Source organism: Protopterus annectens, chromosome 1.part1 (genome assembly GCF_019279795.1).
Source record: "Protopterus annectens isolate FY-2018-M chromosome 1.part1, PAN1.0, whole genome shotgun sequence".
NCBI lineage: Eukaryota > Metazoa > Chordata > Ceratodontiformes > Protopteridae > Protopterus > Protopterus annectens.
Window position 1 is genome coordinate 1,431,485,701 of NC_056726.1, and position 21,039 is coordinate 1,431,506,739.

General features: G+C 36.5%; 1 protein-coding gene across 1 annotated transcript in view; it reads left to right on the forward strand.

Annotated features, from left to right (window-relative positions):
* The window catches only part of LOC122816350 (scavenger receptor cysteine-rich domain superfamily protein-like), a 1,565,493-nt gene that overhangs the window by 561,906 nt on the left and 982,548 nt on the right, over window positions 1-21,039 (forward strand). Inside the window, exon 4 of the mRNA XM_044089094.1 lies at window positions 15,583-15,873. Within this exon, the coding sequence (XP_043945029.1) occupies window positions 15,583-15,873 (291 nt within the window). The remainder of the gene's footprint in view (window positions 1-15,582; window positions 15,874-21,039) is intronic.

Here is a 21,039-nt window from a genome sequence, read left to right on the forward strand (position 1 = left end):
CCCTGTTGTGGGACTGTGGACTATGTTTATGAAAATAGTGACTCATTTTGCTTTGTTCACTATACAAGTATATCTACATCTATATATATATATATATATATATATATATATATATATATATATATATATATATATATATATATATATATATATATAGATATATATATGGGTTCCCTTCATATGATCAAAATTTCAAAAGATCGACTTTCATATGGCCGAGACCATATGATTGAACTTTTGAAAGTTCGAACATTCTTAATGGAGATCTCCATACAGAGCGGAACGGGAAGATTTAAATTTTCTGTACTGTACTGCAAGCTCAGAGCTGGTATACATAAATAGCAGGGGGTGTGGAGGGTGCAACTCCCCAACTGGGGGGGTGAACAGGGCATGCTCCCCTGCTAAAACCATTCAGGTATTTTTTTTTCTTTTTTTTACTTTTTTATTAGATGTTAGAACTTTTAAAAGTTCGATCATATGATCTCAGCCATAGGAAAGTTGAACTTTTCAAAATTCGATCATCTGAAGTAAACCCATATATATATTTACACACACACACACACACACATACATATATATATATATATATATATATGTATATATATATATATATATATGTATGTGTGTGTGTGTGAGTTTGTGTCTATATACATATATATATATATATATATATATATATATATATGTATATATATATATATATATATATATATATATATATATATATATATATGGGTCTAGGACACATGCTCGACTAGCATATGTCCGAATCACAAAACATCGAACACACATACACGAAAGCACTTAACATCAAAAATCGCTTCTGTGTATGTGTAGTTCAAAAAAAAAATCTACTTTTCTGCAAGGGGGCTTTGCCCCCCTGCACCGTCCCACACCCCACTACTTTATTATTCTCACTCCGAGATTGCACTACAGTGGGGAAAAGGAAATTTTCCCTTATCTGCACTGTTGTCCGATCTACGAAACAGGCACACATACATGGAAGTGCTTGTCGATGTTAAGCGCTTTCGTGTATGTGTGTTCGATGTTTTGTGATTCGGACATATGCTAGTCGAGCATGTGTCCGGATCCCATATGAATATATATATATATATATATATATATATATATATATATATATATATATATATATATATATATATATATATATATATATATATATATATATATATATATATATATATATATCTATATATATATATATATATATATATATATATATATATATATATATATATATGTATGCATGCATATATATATATATATATATATATATGTGTGTGTGTGTGTGTGTGTGTGTGTATATATATATATAAATATATATATATATATATATATATATTTATATATATATATATATATATATATATATATATATAGATATATATAGATATATATATATATATAGATATATATATATAAATATATTTATATCTATATATATGCATGTGTATACATATGTATATATTTATATATAAAACAATACTGTTTATCCTATTTAATAATAATACTTTGTGAATTGACTTGGAGTGAGAAATGGTCAGGAGTCCCCATACATTTAGCAACACATTTGAGGCAATTAAGCAATTGAAAGCTAAGGTGGTATTTACTCAGGAAACTAAACTCCAGAAGGAGACGGTTATAAGTTTTTCTAAGTATAGAAGGAAGGGCTTTGGCAACTGTGCTATTTGGCAAGGAGCAAGGTGGCCATTTAAGTGCATAACTCCTTGAGTTTGCTGCTTGTAGATGAAATCTTACAAATCATGGATGGCTTATAGACAAGACTCCATAAAATAGTTATTCTAAATCAATTGGTAATGTGCTCCATTTCCTGCACCCCTGGCAACAACATGGTTACAAAAATACAACTTGCATTTTTGGAGCTTTTCTCCTCAGGTCTCCACTTAAAATGAGTTTAGCTTAGTTGGGCCAACCTGGTTAACAAATGTCAAATAAACAAATAAATAAATAAATAATAAAAATGAATTAATAAATAAACAGAATACGCTGCTCATTACTGTGTGACTTTAACAGTGTTGCTTAAACTGCTGAATAGATTCTCCAACTCAAAAATACACACATAAAAGTAACCACCAGCATCCCTAAAGGAATTTGAAAATTATGCCATATAAGACATAAAAAGTGTGCCTTATCCTATGATAAAAATAACACCTTCATAGCCACAAGTCAGGATCTACCACTCGATTAAATTCTCATATGTTCTGTGCCTAATTAGAATGTACTGATACTGGCTCAGATATCCTCAGTAGCTCTCTATTACATTACTCACAGTCTGGAAATGGCAGCGCTTGCTGATTGTTGTCCTCACCTTCCAAAAGGTTTGGTCCCCTCTTACCAGAATTTGGTTTACATTCCAAGTATTGCATACCAGCTGCTGTTGGTCAAAGTTCAGATTACTGCCTACATATACTCGCAGATCACTGACTACCCAGTCAACACTTAGGGGTGTCTTATTGATGGAGTAATTAGCCTAGGTTCCAGTTTTCTCAAAAGACACTATAATGCATTTCTTGGCATTGAGTTTAATCCATGACTTTGGCAGAAGTCATTTGTCTGTGATGCACCCTCTTTGTAAGATGTTTATGTCATGGGGAATCTATGAAAACTCCCAATTTGCAGTAATCTGTGAACTTGGTCAGACAAAGGACTTTGACATAAACCTTTATCTCTGAGAAGTGGATGTCATATAGGAGTTGCCCAAGCAGAGAGCCCTAAGGTACTCTGCTGGTAACCAGTCTCTTAGTGGAGGTAGTCTCACCAATCCTGACTTCTGGGGTCTCGTCTGTTAGCCAGGTGGCCCTCCAGTGGGTTCTGCAGGGGTTTATGCCCAATTTGCTGAATTTAACAAAAATACCCAAGTACATTGTCTTGGTGACCTTCTCAAAGAAGTCCATCATGTTTAGTAGGCATGAACTTCTCTTGATAAAGCCAAACTGTGTGGTGTCTAGTGTCTGAAGGTATCTGAAGACTGCCTATGTATTTTTTGATAATTTTTATGATATTTTCTCCATGGCTTTGCATATCATACTAGTCAGACTAGTAAATCTCTAGCTTATTGGTTCAGCTGATGGTCTATCCTTGTGAAATGGGATAACCATTGCACTCTTTCATTCTGGTACAAAGCCTGTTTTGAGGTTATAGTTGAAGTGCGACTCAAGAAGTACTGATAGGTCATGTTTCAAGCTTATTTGAGGGCATGCCAGGATATTGTTGGAGGCATTAAGGCTGTGTTTTTGGCCTTAACAAGCACTGCCAGAACCTGCTCTCTGTTAATAGTTGGGGGGGAGGCTGTACTAATAGGCTTTTCAAGTGGGCAGGTGGAGCGGTGTGGGGTGAGTTTTAAAATGAACTTGTCAGCCAGAAAATTCTGTTACTCTGCTCATTGAATATGGCACCACTGAGCACTAGTTTGGCACACTAATGCATGCTGCCTTTGAGGGTTTGGACAATGCTATAGAAGGCCTAGAGGTTGTATTTAGCCTGTGAGGCTATCTTGACTTTTTAATTGGCCTTGTTGGACTTAATTAGTCCTGTTTAATTTAATTAGAGTGCTCCTAACATTATAGGATTTATTCTTCCTGATTTTAGCCATGATGTTTGTACTTTTGTTATATACCCTGATAAGGTTAGGATTCTACCAGTGTGGTTTGTTTTTAGAGTTTGTTTTGGCTTACGTCTAGTAGGTAAAGCAGCCTCCATGCAGCCATTTACATGATTGTACAAGGTCTTTGTGAATACAGGGTTGGGAGGGGCACTGATGTTTGATAAACTATCACTTAATAGGGTGTGATTTGGTTTGGAATAGTTCCTAACTGCTACAGGATTTGCTGATGTTATCAAGTGGATTTTTATTTCAAAGGGCATTGACTACTGGTCTGACCACACATGTGTGGACATAACACTTGGGGGAGGCAGTGCTCTCCCAAATTGGTTAGTACTTGGTTCAGTATATTTGAACCTCTGGTGGGTGTGCACACTATCTGGTCAAGTATATCTGTTAATAAAGTCCAGAAATCATTGTGCCTGCAAGTATGAGGCAGTGTATGTTTCCTAGTCTATAAAGGGGTATTTAAAGTCTCCCATTAAATGGGTATTTGGTTTAATGTAGAGTGTCTCCAGTACATTTAGGTATAAGCTAAGGGATTCTAGGGACATAGATGTTGACATATAGGTTGCTAGGTATAGTATGATACAGGACTTTGTCTATGGTGATTTACAAATGGATAAATTGCAGGGCATCATCCTGTTTAACCAACCGATACTTATCCTTGTTGCTAATATAGATCGAGTCTCATCCTTTTGTCTCTGTCTGTGCAGCTGGTGGTCTAAATGTGTATTAAGCACTGAAGCCATGCACTGCCGGAGTACTTTCTGCATGTCTCCGTAATGGCACAGATGATCTTCTAGGGTATGGAGTTCTTTTTTTAGACTCCTAGCACTGAGCAGTAGCACCTTTGCATTTCCTTGGGTTTGTTTTCTCTGTCAATATGTTTGTTAATTTGATATTGCTAAAAAAGGATCTAAGGTGGTAGATAAAGTTTTCGCTAATATTTGGAAGCCTAGGAGAGACAGGTACATAATATCCTTTGCAAAGGAACATGGCTGGTTAACAATGTCTCATGCTGACAAAACTGAATCCCCCTGAAAAGACACTAGAAACTTAGGCAATTATTGAAGTTACTCATCTTTTGTTCATACTGTGGCATCATCCATGCTGAAGATAGAATGCTGCTCAGTGCAAGACAATACCTGCCTGAGGCACATCTTCAGAAAGGTCAACATCATGTCTCTTCATGTAGTACAAGTAGTACATTTCAAGTCATTAACAGCCACATGGACTATGATAGAATCATACTGGTACCTGTGGTATAGAAACTTGAGTGAGTGTGTAACTTTTCACATCCTGACTCCAGATAAGCAACAAACCATTATCTTCTCCTTGTTCAATCTGGTGAGTTGGAGTGAAGAGCAAAAGGGGCACTATGTCAGGTGCAAAGCTTTAGAGGGCACAATCTGATCAGCCATCCTGATCACCATTAGTGCAATACCAGATTTTAAAATCCGGTATTGCATTTAAGGGTTGGGAGGGTGGCCTAGTGGTTAAGGTGTTTGCCTTACAAAGACAAAGTGTAGGGGGTTTGAGCCTCACAAGGGATAATTGGCTAGGCTTACAATGGCTTGCAAGGGCAGTTAGCCTAGTACTAACCTATGAAACAGTCAAGCCTGAGTGCTGAAGGGCTCTGTTTGTGGGCTAACTGCAGCAACTGTTAACCATATTGTAACAAGCAGTTTGCTACAGTTTAAATGTTAAAAAAAATAAACTAAAAAAACAGAGACTGGTAGCACTCCTTGCGGGGTATACACTGTAGTAACTGTTTGAAACATTTGTAGCAAGCAGTTTGCTACAGTTAAAATGTTTTATGTTGAAGGGATAGGGCAGTAGTTTGTGGAACCAGCACAGGACACTGGTTGTGCCAGCTATATTTGTTCCTGTGTGTCATACAATAGAGTCCCCTATGACCAGAGTCCTAGGTACTTCCTTGCTTACCTTTTGGGAAAGCAAGGAAGTACCTAGGACTCTGGTCATAGGGGACTCTATTTTATGAACCACAGGAGTAAATATACAATACAATACAATACAATACAATACGATAGAGTCCCCTATGACCAGATTCCTAGGTACTTCCTTGCTTGCCTTGTGGGCTTTGATCTCAGGCTCTGCTGAGTGTAAGAGCATGTGTGGTGTTTGGTGTTGCTTTTGATGCGTGCTTTAGAGATTGATAAGGATAGGTGTTACTGTTTATAGGCTTAAGAGGTCTTTGAGGTTTGGGAAGATTACTTTTTAGTGCCTGAACATTGGTTGATCTATGTCTGTGTGGTGGAAGCTATGTGTGGTGGATGTAGTGTGTGTGTTCTTGACTATCTTGTTTGTATACAAGATTTCTGCCTCTAGTGAAATTGTGTGTGTGCATCTGTCACATACTGTGTTTGTTTCTTTAGGGATTAAATGGTTGTCTGTGAACATGAACATTTCTTCAATCTGCCTCTATCCAAACGAACTGCTGCCGTCTAATGATGTATGTTCGCCATCTTTGATTTTTTTTTTCTTTTATTCTATGGAATTTTTCACTCAAACCTGAAGGTACATACTCCTTGCAACTGTCCATCTTCTATAACCTCCAGAACCCACCAAAATAGCTTTTGCAGCATATCGTCCTGGATCTTTGAGTCACATATACTGCTGTTTATTAAATACAACATTCAACAAGCCTGTCTTAAACCTAAACTACTAAGCTAAAGCAAATAATAAAACAAACTTATCTCAACCACTATTTTACCCACTACTCTGACATATCTCAGTGTGAGGACATCCATCCCAACCCAGGACCCACTTCTACTCCCATCTCTTTACAAACTTCTTCACCTAAACATTTATTCCTAGTTACTCTAAACCTATGCGGTATTTGTAACAAAATAACATAGTTCCACCCATGGCTATCACAACACCTACCAGACATACTTGTAGTCACAGAAACATGGCTAAAGCCACACATCCATGATACTGAACTGCTCCTACCAGGATATAACATACTAGGGGCAGATAGAGCTTCAAAAGAGGAGGGGTAGCCTTAATCTGTCCCACCTCACTTACAATACCGCCTTACTGTAAGCCCATTTCCACATTTTGTACTGCTGAATTTCTCATATACTTTTTAAAAATTAATAAGACTAAGCAACTGTGTATTACAATCTTGTACATTCCTTCTGACCACAATGTTCCAATTCTAGAAGACATCATATCCTGGTTGTCACAAAATCTATCTAACGAAACAATCATCATGCGTGACAATAATGTTAATCGGCAAAACTTAATCGGAGCACTCCATAGCACCAGCTAGAACTCAGAAAAACAACCCTGGATCTGTTCTGGACTGGATCTTGGTCTCAGATCCCTTTAAATACTCCAGCTACGGTACTGTTGCAGCTATTTTAAGTGATCACCTTCCCACTTATAGTCACAGGGCTACCACCCACTCACCCAAAAAAAACAATTATAAAACCTCACATTATTTATCTAACTTTAACCCACAACTTTTTATTAGAATACTTAGATCAGTAAATTGGTTCATCTAAAAACTCACCCTTAGATGATGCTGTCAGTCTCTTTAACAATTTATTTCTTGGCACTCTTAATAGCTTGGCACCACTTCATACAAAAAGAACAAAAGCCAGCCATGCAACCTGGCTAACCAAGTCCACAAAAAACTTACTAGTAGTCAGGGATAATGCTGGGAGGGAACGGCATAACAAAAATTATATAAACCAACAAAACTATAGACAATTATGCAACTAAGCAAAGAACTAGTAAACAACTATAAGAAGCAGTACTTCTTACAACAATTAACCTTCCACAAAAATAGCCAAAATAATTCTGGCATGCCATCTCATCACTCCTCACCCCAGGGGCAAGCAAAACCCATTGCCATCCACAGCTGAATCTCTACCCCATATAGCAGAGGCATTTATCACCTATTTTATAGAAATTATACTTAAATTAGTCAATGTTCCAACTAAGCCAATAAAAGTCTAACTCCACAAATAATTTCAGCCCTTCTTCTTCTCAAGTGTATTCCAAACACTCCACATCTTCTTTCCTTCCCCGAGACATTTCTACAACAGACTTTCATCTTCCTTTCCTCTCTGTACAACCTGTAGCCACAAACAATATTCATAAACTACTACTCATATTAAAACGTTGTTCTCCTTCCTTTGACGACCTCCCTCCTGAGGAAACTTGCTGCAGATGCCATTGCATACCCAGTTAGCATTCTCATAATTAGATCCATCACACAATTCCATTTCTCCTCCCTTTAGAAGAGATCTATCATAACCCCTTTATACAAAGAGGGAAATCTAATAAATTAATTATGGACCCATTACCATCCTAGCTCCCCTATCCAAATTGTTAGGGAAATGTGTACATAAACAACTCCTTTATCTCTTTATCCAGAATGAATTACTTACACTCACCCAACAAAGCTTCAGGCTGTCACATAGTACAACTGCATTAATCTCCTTTATGGATAAAGTTAACAAAGCAAGAGACTCTGGCCAAATAATCTCAGGAATATTTCTTGATCTTTGTAAGGCCTTTGATACAGTCTCTCACCCCAAATTCATACAGAAACTTTCTTCTCTAGGTCTTTCTTCACCAGCTCAACAGTGGTTTACCAGTTATTTGTCTGATAGACAACAATGTATAAAATGGCAAGGCTGTCTCTCCCAATATCTAACTAAAAACGCAGGAGTGTCACAAGGGTCCATTCTCAGATCCCTCCTCTTCAATACCTTTATAAATAGTCTGCACACTGCCTCCAAGCAAAACTTCTAAATCCAATATGCTGATGTTTCTACTATCATCTCCTCCTTTAATAATATAATACACCTTAAGCAGATAACCCAAACTGCCTTCTCCTTAATAGGATCTTGGCTCAGCAGTGCAAAAGTTCTGCTCAACCCAAACAAAACAAAACTTCTCCTTTTCGCACCTAAGACACTGTCATCCTCTTTTAAGATATACTCATTATATAATACAGAAATTGAAGTGGTCTCACATGCTGAATTATTAGGAGTGACATTAGACAATAAACTTATCTTTGATCTATATATACACAATGCAATCCAGAAAAAGCACTACAAACTTGGGATGCTCTATCAGCACAAAAAATGTATGGCTACAGACACAAAACAACACTGGCCACAACTTACCTGCTCCCCCCTCTACTATATAACCAATCAAAAGATTGTACTAAACTATAAAGTTTAATCTTATTACAATAAAATAGCTAAATTTGCTATAAGTGCATCTTACTACAAACACAATTGCATTGCTCTTAGTGCACTTAACTGGCTCAAATTCCCACATCACCTAAGTTGTCTTCAACTAAAATTGGCCCACAAACGTATATGTTAACTTGATAACTGTCCTGCATTCTCCAAACCTACATACCTACCAGTGTTCTCTGCTATGAAGATAAGCAGCTAGTAATCCTATATGACCAAACAAAAAAGCTGGACAATGTATTGATTTCTACACTGTTGCTATACTTTGGAATGCCTTACCTATGGATATCAGAGCCATATAAACCTCAAGAGATTTAAATTCACACTGACAAATGCCCTTCTCAAGTCAACAATATGCCCCTGTTCCAAAACTAGTTAGTTCCCACCTCCACTTCCCACCTTGCTTTCCATCCCTTTCCACCTCTTTCTCCACCTACCCCTACTCCTACTCTTCATCTTTGCTACGTCAACTACCCTTCTGCCACTCACTCCCCCTAATCTCTTTGCTTATACCTTTAACTCAGCTATATCACCTCCCCACCTCTGCCTTTCCTCCTCTTACCCTTCATCCACTCTTTCCCCACATTTCTCTATTCACATATTTCTACCTATTACATCTTTCTTTACTAATACTACCCTTCCTTCCCCTTCTTATATCATCCCTCTACGCTCCTCTTGCCCTCCCTCCCTAACCTTCCCCTTCCATTTTTTTTAGTCCTCATCTAAACTCCCACCCCTTCCAATCACCTACTTCACTACAGATAGCCTCTCCTATTTCCACTCCTTTCTGTCTTCTCCCTCTATCCCTACATTTAGCACCTCTTTATGTATTTTACAACTCCATCATGGAATAACCATGCCAGTCAGGAAAAATGCTCTATTTGCTGTACCTTTTCTCAACTTTCACCATAAAATGTATGTCTTAAATCATAATTGCAAATGTTTTTATATATGCCACCCACAATGTTTTATATATGCTTCCCAAATGTTAGTTTTACTTGTAAAGTCCCTTTTGTATATGGCAGATTTTTCTACACCCATGTACCAGGTCTTATTAACTTAGTAGGAACATGGTTTAATTATTTTGCAAAATACTAACGTGTTAATTATGCTTGTAAAGCTTCTCTTATACAAATGTCTGTTTATACCTTACTCCTACTTTCCCTTTATATTAGCTACTGTCTTGCTCTGTTTTTTAATTTTATGCTAAATGCCATTTGTTTGCTTTGTCATACTTTTTTCTATACTGTTTTTCTATTGCGGAGCTTTTCTTCAGAGGCCACCACTGAAAATGGGTTTCTAATCCAGTCAGACCTTCCTAGTTGCCAAATGTCAAGTACATTAAATAAATAAATAAATGAGGCAATTGCCACTTTGTCTCAGGATGCCCATATCTACCAAGCTACCTCTGGAGACATTTAGAAATTACATATTCATGTTGTCTGGCCCTATATTTGGGTAGGCTACTGCAGGTGTTGGGGTGGGCTATACAGAGGTCTCCTTGGGTGGTCTCTGGGGTTTTGCACTAGTCTGTGTCCAAATGTGCTGATTTGATAATAGGGCTGTTTAATGTGCAAACTGGCTGTACAGGACACTGCTAACCTCTTGATGTAAAAACAGCAAGAAAGATAGCTTGTAAGTGTAATGCTTTAACAAAACAACTTTAACAGACTACCTTAACAAGGCAATTTCAAGTATTAAGGACATTTACAAAGATTAAAGGCAAAATCAACAAATAAGGCAAAAATAAAGCAATAGCAATATAAATTGTTCACTAAAGTGCAAAACAAAACAAATCTCTTATCTGACAAGAATGAAACATGTTTAACCAGAATGCCTTCAGAGTGTGACAAAGGAACCAAGCAGATGGGTGCTGTGGGAAAATGAGCAGGACACAATTTGTAGTAAGGGAGGTTTACTCAAGTGTAATACTGGTTTGCTGGATGGGCACTTAGTATTATCAATACATGGAAACAGTGGGTGGGAAAGTACTTCATTTGGTTACAAAACAGACTCTGGGAATGAAAGAGGGGAGGAAAGGGCTTTATAAGTCAGATTACCATATAGGGCGGAAGCCAGAGTCACATCACTTTAAATCCCAACAACAGAAGGATAGGAGGGTTGGGGAAAAACTTCAAACTGGAGCTCTAGTACTGTGGTTAGAATTTCAGTAACTTTTAGCTTAATGTCTCAGTGGGGGCTGGAGCAGACTCAAAGAACAGGGTAATAACAAGGCAAACAGAAAGACAATGGAATGCAACTATAAGCAAGTATATATGGTTATAAAAAGTGCTCAAGCACAAATCCTAGAGCAGAATTCATAATACTGCCTCTACTGAAATCTCACCACAGACTAAAGCACCAAACTACTGGAATGCAACTTTAAGCAGGTACATATAACTATAAAAAGGACCGAAGCACAAACCTGAGATCAGAATTCACAAAACTGCCATTACTGCAATCCTAGCACAGACTAAAACATCAGCCTATGCAGAAACTTGCCAGTAACATTATAATAAATGACTAAATGAGACTTAAACCTGGCAGTAGATCAAGTCCTGCCACATCTATGAATGAAGTTAAAGACTGGGGGCCCAGACCGGGTCCAAAATACAAAAAAAGCTACCTTTTACATGTAATTCTACTTACAGGAATAGAAATGCAGTATAATATATAAACCATGTCAAAATTTAAATAAAAAACTGAACCACACAACATTTGGCTAAAACAAACACAAAATGTGGAGAAGTACAAAAAGTATTACCAAACAGGTCACTGTAAGGGCTATTTAAAATATTTAGGCATCTAACAATTTTTAATCATCTAAGACTCTTTCACTGCCCTGCTGGGACTACAAATCAAGCAAGAGAAATCTTCGGTATCTTCTTGAGTGCTGTCTGTTAGCTGTGGAAAACTAACCTTAAAGCACTCATGTTTTACTTACTTCATCCTGTTCTAAAACTCTAATTCTAAATCAAACACTCCTTTTTACAGAAGCAGCATTATTTGCAGCATGGAAAAAATATTGTGCCATTCTTAAACTAAATGAATGTTCTAAAGCTTATGATTCTTTCTAAAACTGTTAACTGTCAGTTAGAACTGCTTCAGCTATGCTCCTCTTTGTGGCTATCTACACTGATTATTTATCAGGTGATTTTATCAACTTGTTATTCTAATTCTGAAACTCACAAATGTGAGCCCCATAATTAAGGAAAAACCTGAAAATACAGGTAAACAATGAATGTCAACCATCACTGCTCTCCTTTTATGTTAGCTTGCCCTCCCCTAGATTACTTACATCCCCAAATGTGCTTGTACACATACACACACACACACACACACACACACACACACACACACACACACACACACACACACATATATATATATATATATAAATATACGTGTGTGTGTGTGTGTGTGTGTGTGTGTGTGTGCGCGAGTGTATATGGGTCTGTCTACCTTAGAATATCAAAAGCTGACATCTTCGAAGATGGATTCATCGAGAAGACATCCATGAAAACCAACTTCATCGACAGACCAGATGAATGAAATCTTCCCAGGGTAAGTAACCTGTTGGCCGTGAAGGTGACCTTTGCCCTTACCCAAACTGTAGTGTGATCTTGTAGTTGGTAAATTTAATTTGGGGAGTGCAGCACCCCTCATTGGGGGATGTGGTATGCATAGCCCCCCACCAGGGTGGGTTTTGATTGTTCCGGTATTGGATCTGTGTGTGTTTGGGTGATCAGTACTTATCTTGGGAAGGATTTTATTCATCCAGTCTGTCAATGAGGTGAGTTTTCGTGGATGTCGTCTTGATGAATCCATCTTCAACAATGTTGGCTTTTGATATTCTAAGGCAGACCCATATATACACACACACATATATATATATATATATATATATATATATATATATATATATATATATATATGTATATAAGTCCTTATTTTTGGTCATCTAGTCTCATTATTCCAGGGCTCAGACTAATGAGTCTCAGAATATTTAATGGTTAGTGACTTTATCAGGGATTTTAGGAGACAGAATGTGGAAGCAATGGTTGGTTCTCATGTTATAGACATACTTTTAGGGGGCCCAGAGATATAGATAATGTGTGGTGATGTGTGCAGCTGCCCATGTCACAGCATGCTAGAGGGTGCATTGGCAGATAGCAGATATTACATTTATGGTTTTTACTGTCAGAAGTGAATCAGTTTAGCCTACATATATGGCAAGCTGTCTGCTAGAGTTTAAATGGAGAGAATATTTATTTTTTCTTACTTAACGTTGATGGGGGATGCCAGATTTGGGGATAGCACCAGGTGCTGGAGTAGCTATCTACACCTCTTATAAGGCCACCTAGTCATTTTCAGAGGTTCATATATGGTAGGTGACAGAAGCTTATCTAACAAATCTAGTCTTCAAAAGCTGCATAAAACCTGATTTACAGGATCCCTTCCTTTGTAAAAAAAAAAAAAAAAACAATTCTTGTAGAGGGTAGCATGTAACAACTAGAAAACACATATGAAATACAACTTACTAATGTATGTCTAGGATTTGGCAGAAAAGAATCTTAGACACTGTCATCTGTTTTAAGAAGTTACTCCACCCACATATATAACTGCTTCAGAGATACTGGACAATATACATATACAAACTCATTCATCATCAAAATCCAGATACTTTCTTTGCTTCATCAACAGTTTCATCAATTTATTTTTAGACCAGAAAAATAAAGACCGAAAATCCACTTGTTCGGAAATGAACAGTGGATTCTCGGTTATATGAAAGTGCACTTAAGAGAAAGTGCACTTTTGTGAAGAACGGTTCAACGAACCGTTAAGGAACACAGGTGTTGAAGCACACTACAGTGGGGAAAGGGAATTTACGTGTTTCCCCACTGTAGTACGATCTCAGAGTTGGTATATTTAAGTAGGGTGGTTGTGGGGGGCACAACCCCCCACATGGGGGGCAGCGGGGGCTTGCTCACCTGCAAAAACAATGTTACTTTGTTCTTTATCGGTTCGTTGAACCGATGTTCGAAGAAGTACACTTTCGTGTAACCGTGGGTCTACTGTTTATATTCAAAGAAGTGAGTTTTTGAATATACACAGTAGACTAGACCCATATATATATATATATATATATATATATATATATATATATATATATATACATGTATATACAGCTATATCTATATATCTCTATATCTATATACAGTCTCTCTCTCTCTCTCTCTCTGTATAGATATATATATATATATATATATATATATATTTTTTTTTGTGTGTGTTTGTGTATATGCATGTGTGCGTGTGTGTGTGTGTGTGTGTGTGTGTGTGTGTGTTTGCACTGCTTTATATTCCTAGCCTCTGCTGCACTGCATTATCTGTAACTAATTTTGCTTAGCTTGCCATCTCCTCCTTGCATGTTTGTTCTACTTATTATATTTTTCTACATGCTCTGTTTATGGAATATATTGCCTGTGTCTTCTTGGAATAGACTGCAGCTGATAAAGGTCCTTGGAAAAGCTCACACTGACCCAGTACTGAAATGTTAAATAAATAAGTGAACATTTTTTTCTGTTTTTTTTTCTTTCAGGGCATAATTGCACAAGAAGAGTATTAGGGACTTTCTATCAATGCCACAGCTAGGGGTAATGGATACCCAAATAAAACCTCCACCTCTGGCATCGACACCAGTGTAGAGGTCTTTGTATACCTTTGACCTGGTTACTGTCCATCCCCAAAATTTCCAAGTACCAGAGCAACTCAGCTGTCTCATGGTTTGGTACCTTTTACAGCAGGAAATTCTCCATTTCCACAATGTACAAGTAAATAATTTCAGAGTCTGTTAATCTATTTTACTAACAGGTCCACATCAGTATTCTGCAAACCTCACTGACTGGACAGGATGCATTTTATGACCAACTATTGACTTCATTTCTTGTAAGATAATCTGCCAATGGTAGGTTCTGTGTGAGTCTGGCCCAGTTTCTGTGAAATCACCACATATCTCATTGCTACTGCTGTCACAACCATAAATCCATCTTTTACCATATAATATAGGCATGTTATACAAGGATAGCCCTTCTACACCAATACAGCAATACTAATTTCTTTTTAAGTTTAGGAATCCCCAAATATTAATGTTCTTTAAACCAAGGTGAACTGTTGGGCTAAGAAAAATGTCATTTCAGACAGCAGAAAAAGCTTGAAGTTGATATCATCAGATAGTTATTTCTTTATGAAAGTTGGCTATTTCACTGTATTTGATACAATGTAAGGGAGTAGCCTTTCAACTCATAACAGTTTTTTTTCTTTAGAATCAACATGTATCAGTACAGACAACTAATAGAGTTATGTGTATTGTTGTCATTGCATAATGCTCATAGAAGTTTGCGTTTGCAGATTGTATAATCAGTGTGTGATTTTGATATTTTTCTATAAAGTTTCTTGCATCGATAACAATAAAAATAAAAACAGCAGTAAATAATAATCTTGGAAAAACTGCATTTGACAAGCCAGCGTTCATGCAAGATTTATAATTTCTATATTCACTTTTCAATGCCTATGATGAGGACTGGTGGAAAATAGCATCATACTTTACCACTGAATTGAAGTGTCTTCTTCTGTGTTAGTGCTAATGCTCTCAGATGGTGTTTAAACTAATGATATTAATTATTTTTTTTCCAGTAAATTTTCCATCTCCATCAGTTTCCATTCAGGGCAGCTATAATGTTTTTTCTGAAGGAGAAACTCTCAGTGTAAGTTGTACTGCTCCGAACATTTTTTCCAACAGAGAATTTTATCTCAGCAAAACTGGAGGTACTAGTAGAATTTCACTGTTACAAGTTCCACAGGGACAAAATTCTGTCATTCTTCAGATATCGAATCTAAACTCTGCAAATGGCGGACATTACAAGTGTGGATACCATGTAAATAATGTATTTGTTTCTGAATCAAGTTCAGTCAGCATTTCTGTAGGTAAGTCATAAACATTTACCAAGTATTTGCATTTCTGTATATTATAATATAATTAATTACATCTTTTCATTGTAACATATTCATCATTGAGCAAAGAGTGGATTACAATACTTACTAAAGCTTGTGAAATGTAAAATGGCAGTTAAATGGCCTTCACAATGCATTCATAACAGTATACTACAGGGAAATACATAAACCACAAACAGTGAACTCAAACATTGAACAACATTAAATTAAAAAAATGTTTTATGTAATAGGTGGGTAAGCCCTCCACCACCAACAGCACTACCTGCTACTTATGTATACCATCTCTGGGATTACATAGCAATGGGGAAAGGGCAAATACTCACTCCCCTGTACCACAGGCTCCCTGAAACAGCTACTGGCATTTTCAAACATACAGTGTTAGTCTTATAGTCCAGCTGTACACAATGTTTGCAATTGCAAATGTTTGAGGAAAGGAATGGATCTCACTGGGATCTAGGCCAGAAAATCAACTCTTCTGAAAGTCAAACTTTATATGATTGAGACCATATGATGAACTCCAAAAAGTCAAACAAGACAAAACAACAACAGTCTATGTTTTTGTTGAGGAGCAACCCCCCCGGTACCCCCACACTCCCTGCATGTTATAAATACCAACTTTGAGATCGCACTACAGTGGGGAAAATAATAAATTACCTGATCCCTACTGCACTGTGATCTCTATAGAAGAACTTCAACATTTTGGAAAGTTGATCATATGGTCTCGACAATATGAAGTTCCACTCTGAAATGACGATCTTCTGAAAGGGAACCATCCTACTGATATCTATATATCTGTGTGCGTACATGTTTAATCTACTTATCTATCTATCTATCTATCTATCTATCTATCTATCTATCTATCTATCTACACAGATATGGATCCCTGACAGAAGACTGAAGATTCACAAGAGTGAATGTTGAAACCCAGATCACCAAAAAAGCCAGAAACTTGAACACAAAACCAGGATTAGAAAATCTTTATTTATTGTATTGCTATTCTGCATAGTGGCAGCTCATAACATTCAAGTTTCTAGGTTTTCAGTGATGTGGTTTTGTCAGGGACTCATATGTATATACATACACACATATATACATACATATATATATATATATATATATATATATATATATATATATATATATATATATATATATATATATATATATATATATATGTTAGAAAAATCTATACATGCTGCTTAGAAAATATATTTACATACATGCTGCCTAGAAAAATATATTTACAATGTGTGCTGCTTAGGAAGATGTGTATTTAAACATTCAAACATATATAAGTTGTGTGATCAAATATATAGAGAAATGTGTGCTTTAGTTAGAATAAATGTACTTAAATCCATAAAAGAGAACAAAGTTTGAAAGTAGTATATAATGCATTTAATTCTGTCTTACTAGAATAATAGTAGAAATAAACCTGCATATTATTGCTTGAAGCACAAGCTGCAGTGTAATCAGAAATTTGACCTTGGCAGCTTGCAAACACAGCCTGGCTCATGTCTTTCAAGTAAAGATTATTTTGCAAAGTTAGAAAATAATAAATCTGTTCAAGCATGTGTATCCTCTTTCCTGCCTCCACCAGGAGTAGCCTTGTGCACTATCTCTGATAGTGCAGCTGGGAACGAGGAAGACAAAGAGAGGCATTAAAGAAGACATACATCTATTGTATTCGAACTAATCAGAGAACCTTGAATTGGCTACATCCTCAGGAGGTCATCGTGACTGACCAGGTGTTTGCAAGGCTGTAACATTCTCATGGGAAAAAGACTTCTTTAAAAAACACAATGTCAGCACTTTTTACTAAGTTACTATGATGTAAAGACCTTGTCACTGACCACGTCAGTGAGGTGGGCAAAAGCTGATTGTAAATAATATAAAATGGCAAACACTGTACGAATAAACTAGTCAAAATTCTATACAAACTTTGTGTATGGTTTTTTGCCTCCTAATGTACATTAGAGCTTTAAGATACTTGAGTTCTCCTGCATTATTGTTTGTTATTGATTGACATTGTTTTTGAATAACTCAATGATTTTTACAGTCTGACTCTAACAAATTTATTTAACATTTTGGTCCTTCGAGCCGGATTTCCCTTGGTAAGCTGCAGGTCACAGAGTGCATAAGTGCTAATAAATCTGCGCAGGAGAAGCTGCCAAAAAGAATGGTTCTTCTTAAAGTGAAAAAACCTCCGACTGAATTGTTGTGTGTAAAGAGGCTGTCCACTTTCTGATCTGTGGCTGAAAAGCGGAAGACTGGGCCCCAAGGATAAACAATAAGAGCAGGAGGCTCAGGTAAGAAGAATTTCCCTCTTTGTCTTTGTTTTAGATCAGGGACCAGGTTACACTGTGCTATTGCTAAGGTTTGTGATAGCAGGGAGAGAGAGAGTCAAAGTATTGTATCTTGAGTCATAGATCAGGGAATAACAAAGCAAAGTAAACAGTCATTCTAGACACTACTGTGGATATGGGGAAATAAGATACCACGTGGTACAAGAGAAGGGTTACGTAACAGTCTTTTTAAGACATGAAAAATCAGTGCACTAAGAGATCACGAGATCCGCCCCTAATGGATAATGTGAAGCATATGCAATTACAGTAAGCAGATAATGTGAGATATTTTGCAAAATGTGTTAACAACTATAAATTTGATAGTAAACTAGATAAACTTTCACTAGTTAAACTCCTTAAACAAGCTTTAATCTGATGCAGGGCGTCAGGCAAAAGAAAAACAGAAGCTTAAAAAATTCTGAAACATTTTTAGACAACAGAGTGAAAGGTCTAACAGACAGAATCTCTGAAAAATGAAAACTTAGAGTAGACTGGACTTGCATTAATTAATGCCTACAACAGGAAAATAAGACAGTAGATGGATATTATGCTAAATTATTAAAATGCTTAAAATAACAATTAAAAAAAAAATATATATACATTTTTAAAAGGTTGCATTGCCTCTGTTAGTAGTTTTATTACAAGGCATATGACAAATCACTGAACAAGCAGACTGCAAGCCTTACTTGAGTATGCTAGACGTACTGAAAGACACCTTAATAGTAAAAAGAAAAAAAAGGCACAAGTCTTCACTGCTGAAGACGGAGCTAAAGTATTTGTATTACAGTCAGGTAAAAAGGGCATCTAGCTAGGGACTATAAACAAAATAAGAAAGCAATAACAGAAGATAAAGGAGATGTGGATTGACTATATAATAGTAATAATAACCAAAAATCATCAGGAAAGGTTAATAAACAAAAAAAAAATGTGAATGTAGTAGAGGGAATAAAGGAAGTACAAACAAATGTAGAAAATAAAAATGAAAATAAAATTTTAGATTTAGCATTGTTAAGCCTGGAGCTCTACCTAGCAAATACAAAACCAGAAGTAACACTTCTGGTGGAGGGAAGAAAGGTCAAATTCCTGTGTGACTCAGGAGCGTCACGAACTTTGATACACCCCTCCAAGTTACCAAAACATTCTAAATCACCTGATTATATATTAGTAAAAGCAGCAAATGGACAGCTATACAGGGAACCACTTTCCCATAATATAGCAATAACTGACCCTGTTTCAGGTATGACTCAGAAAAGTAAAATTGTAGTTTCTGCAAAAATATCCAGTAAACTTACTGGGAAAAGACCTTGTGCAAATATTTGGCATAGCAGTAGTTCCTACCATGCAGGGTATGGAAGCACAAAGACAAATGAATGCTCTTGTGGTGTGATCAAAGGGTGAAGCCTATTATTGGTACAGCCAGGACCTAGTTATGATTGGTCCAGGGCAGTAACCAAAGAACTAATAAACGTAGCCATCAGTAAGGTACCCTCCCTTGACACTGATCAGCAGCACTTGTTACATTGTACTCCATACTACTGTAGCACACCAGGACCTAATAAAAATATAAGTAAAAATCCTGCTGACAAATTAATATTACAAACTTTATGCTGGAATACTGAGGGAAACAGTGTAGTAAGCTGTTCATTACCTCAGGAGTTCATGAGATTGTATAAGTCCAATAGACTGCCACATGTCAGCTTGACAAAAAACAAAAGTTTTAAATGGGCAGACTTAGAAAAAAGGTAACAAAATGAAAAAACAGACTGATTTAAAAATGTCAGGACAAGGGATATAAAAACAAAACTGAATTGGTTGACACAGACACATACAGCTGTACACTTGCAATCTAGTAAGGACAGCTGATTAGCATTTTTATTAAAAAAAAAGAAAAGGTCTTGTGTAAAATTCCAACAACTCTGTGGTCAACAGGCAAGTTAAATGTAGGGCTTATTCAAGCAGCAGGACCAGTTACAATTACCCCAAAGTCAGCTTTTAAACCACAAAAAAAACCAATACATTTTAAAAAAAAAGAATGCAAAAGTAAAAATTAAGCCTATAATAAGCAGCATTACTCAAAGAATCTCCTAATTCACCATGTGATACACCCCTATTTCCTGTTAAAAAAAAAAAAAAAAGCAAACGGGGAATGGCAGATGGTACAAAATTTATAAGCTGTGAATAATGCAGTAATACCTAAAGCACCTACGGTGCCAAACCCACATACCTTGTTAAATTATTTAAAGCCACAGGGCAAAAATACCACCAGCCTATGAAGCAGTCAAATCAATCTGGGAGCTGAGAAAGCTGTCAAAAAGTCATAAACAATGCAACTTTTTCCACCCTAGAATTGGTGACTAATGAACTGAATGCAATAAAAACTGTTGTGCTACAAAATCAAATGACTCTTTACTTCACCCTAGCGGCAAGAGGTGGTACACGAAGAAAAATGCTGTGCGTACATTCCAGACAACCAACATGAAATCAATGACCACCTAGAGGTAATTCAGCAAGTATCAGCAATGACTAAACCAGGCCCAAACCCACTGACGGACTTTTTCCAGAATCTGTTTGGGGGGGTGGGGTTCCATCCTATTAAACATTTAATTGCTATTTGTGTGGGTATACTCCTAATAGGAACATGTGTTTACTGTGAAATTCCCTGCATGAAAAAATTAATCAAAAATTTGTTAATATATCTGCTACTGAAATTTTTTTACCAAAGTGTTGAAATTAAAAGATTAATTTCAAATAATGCTTTTTCTAAAATATAAAACCAATGACTTACTTAGCTGAAAGC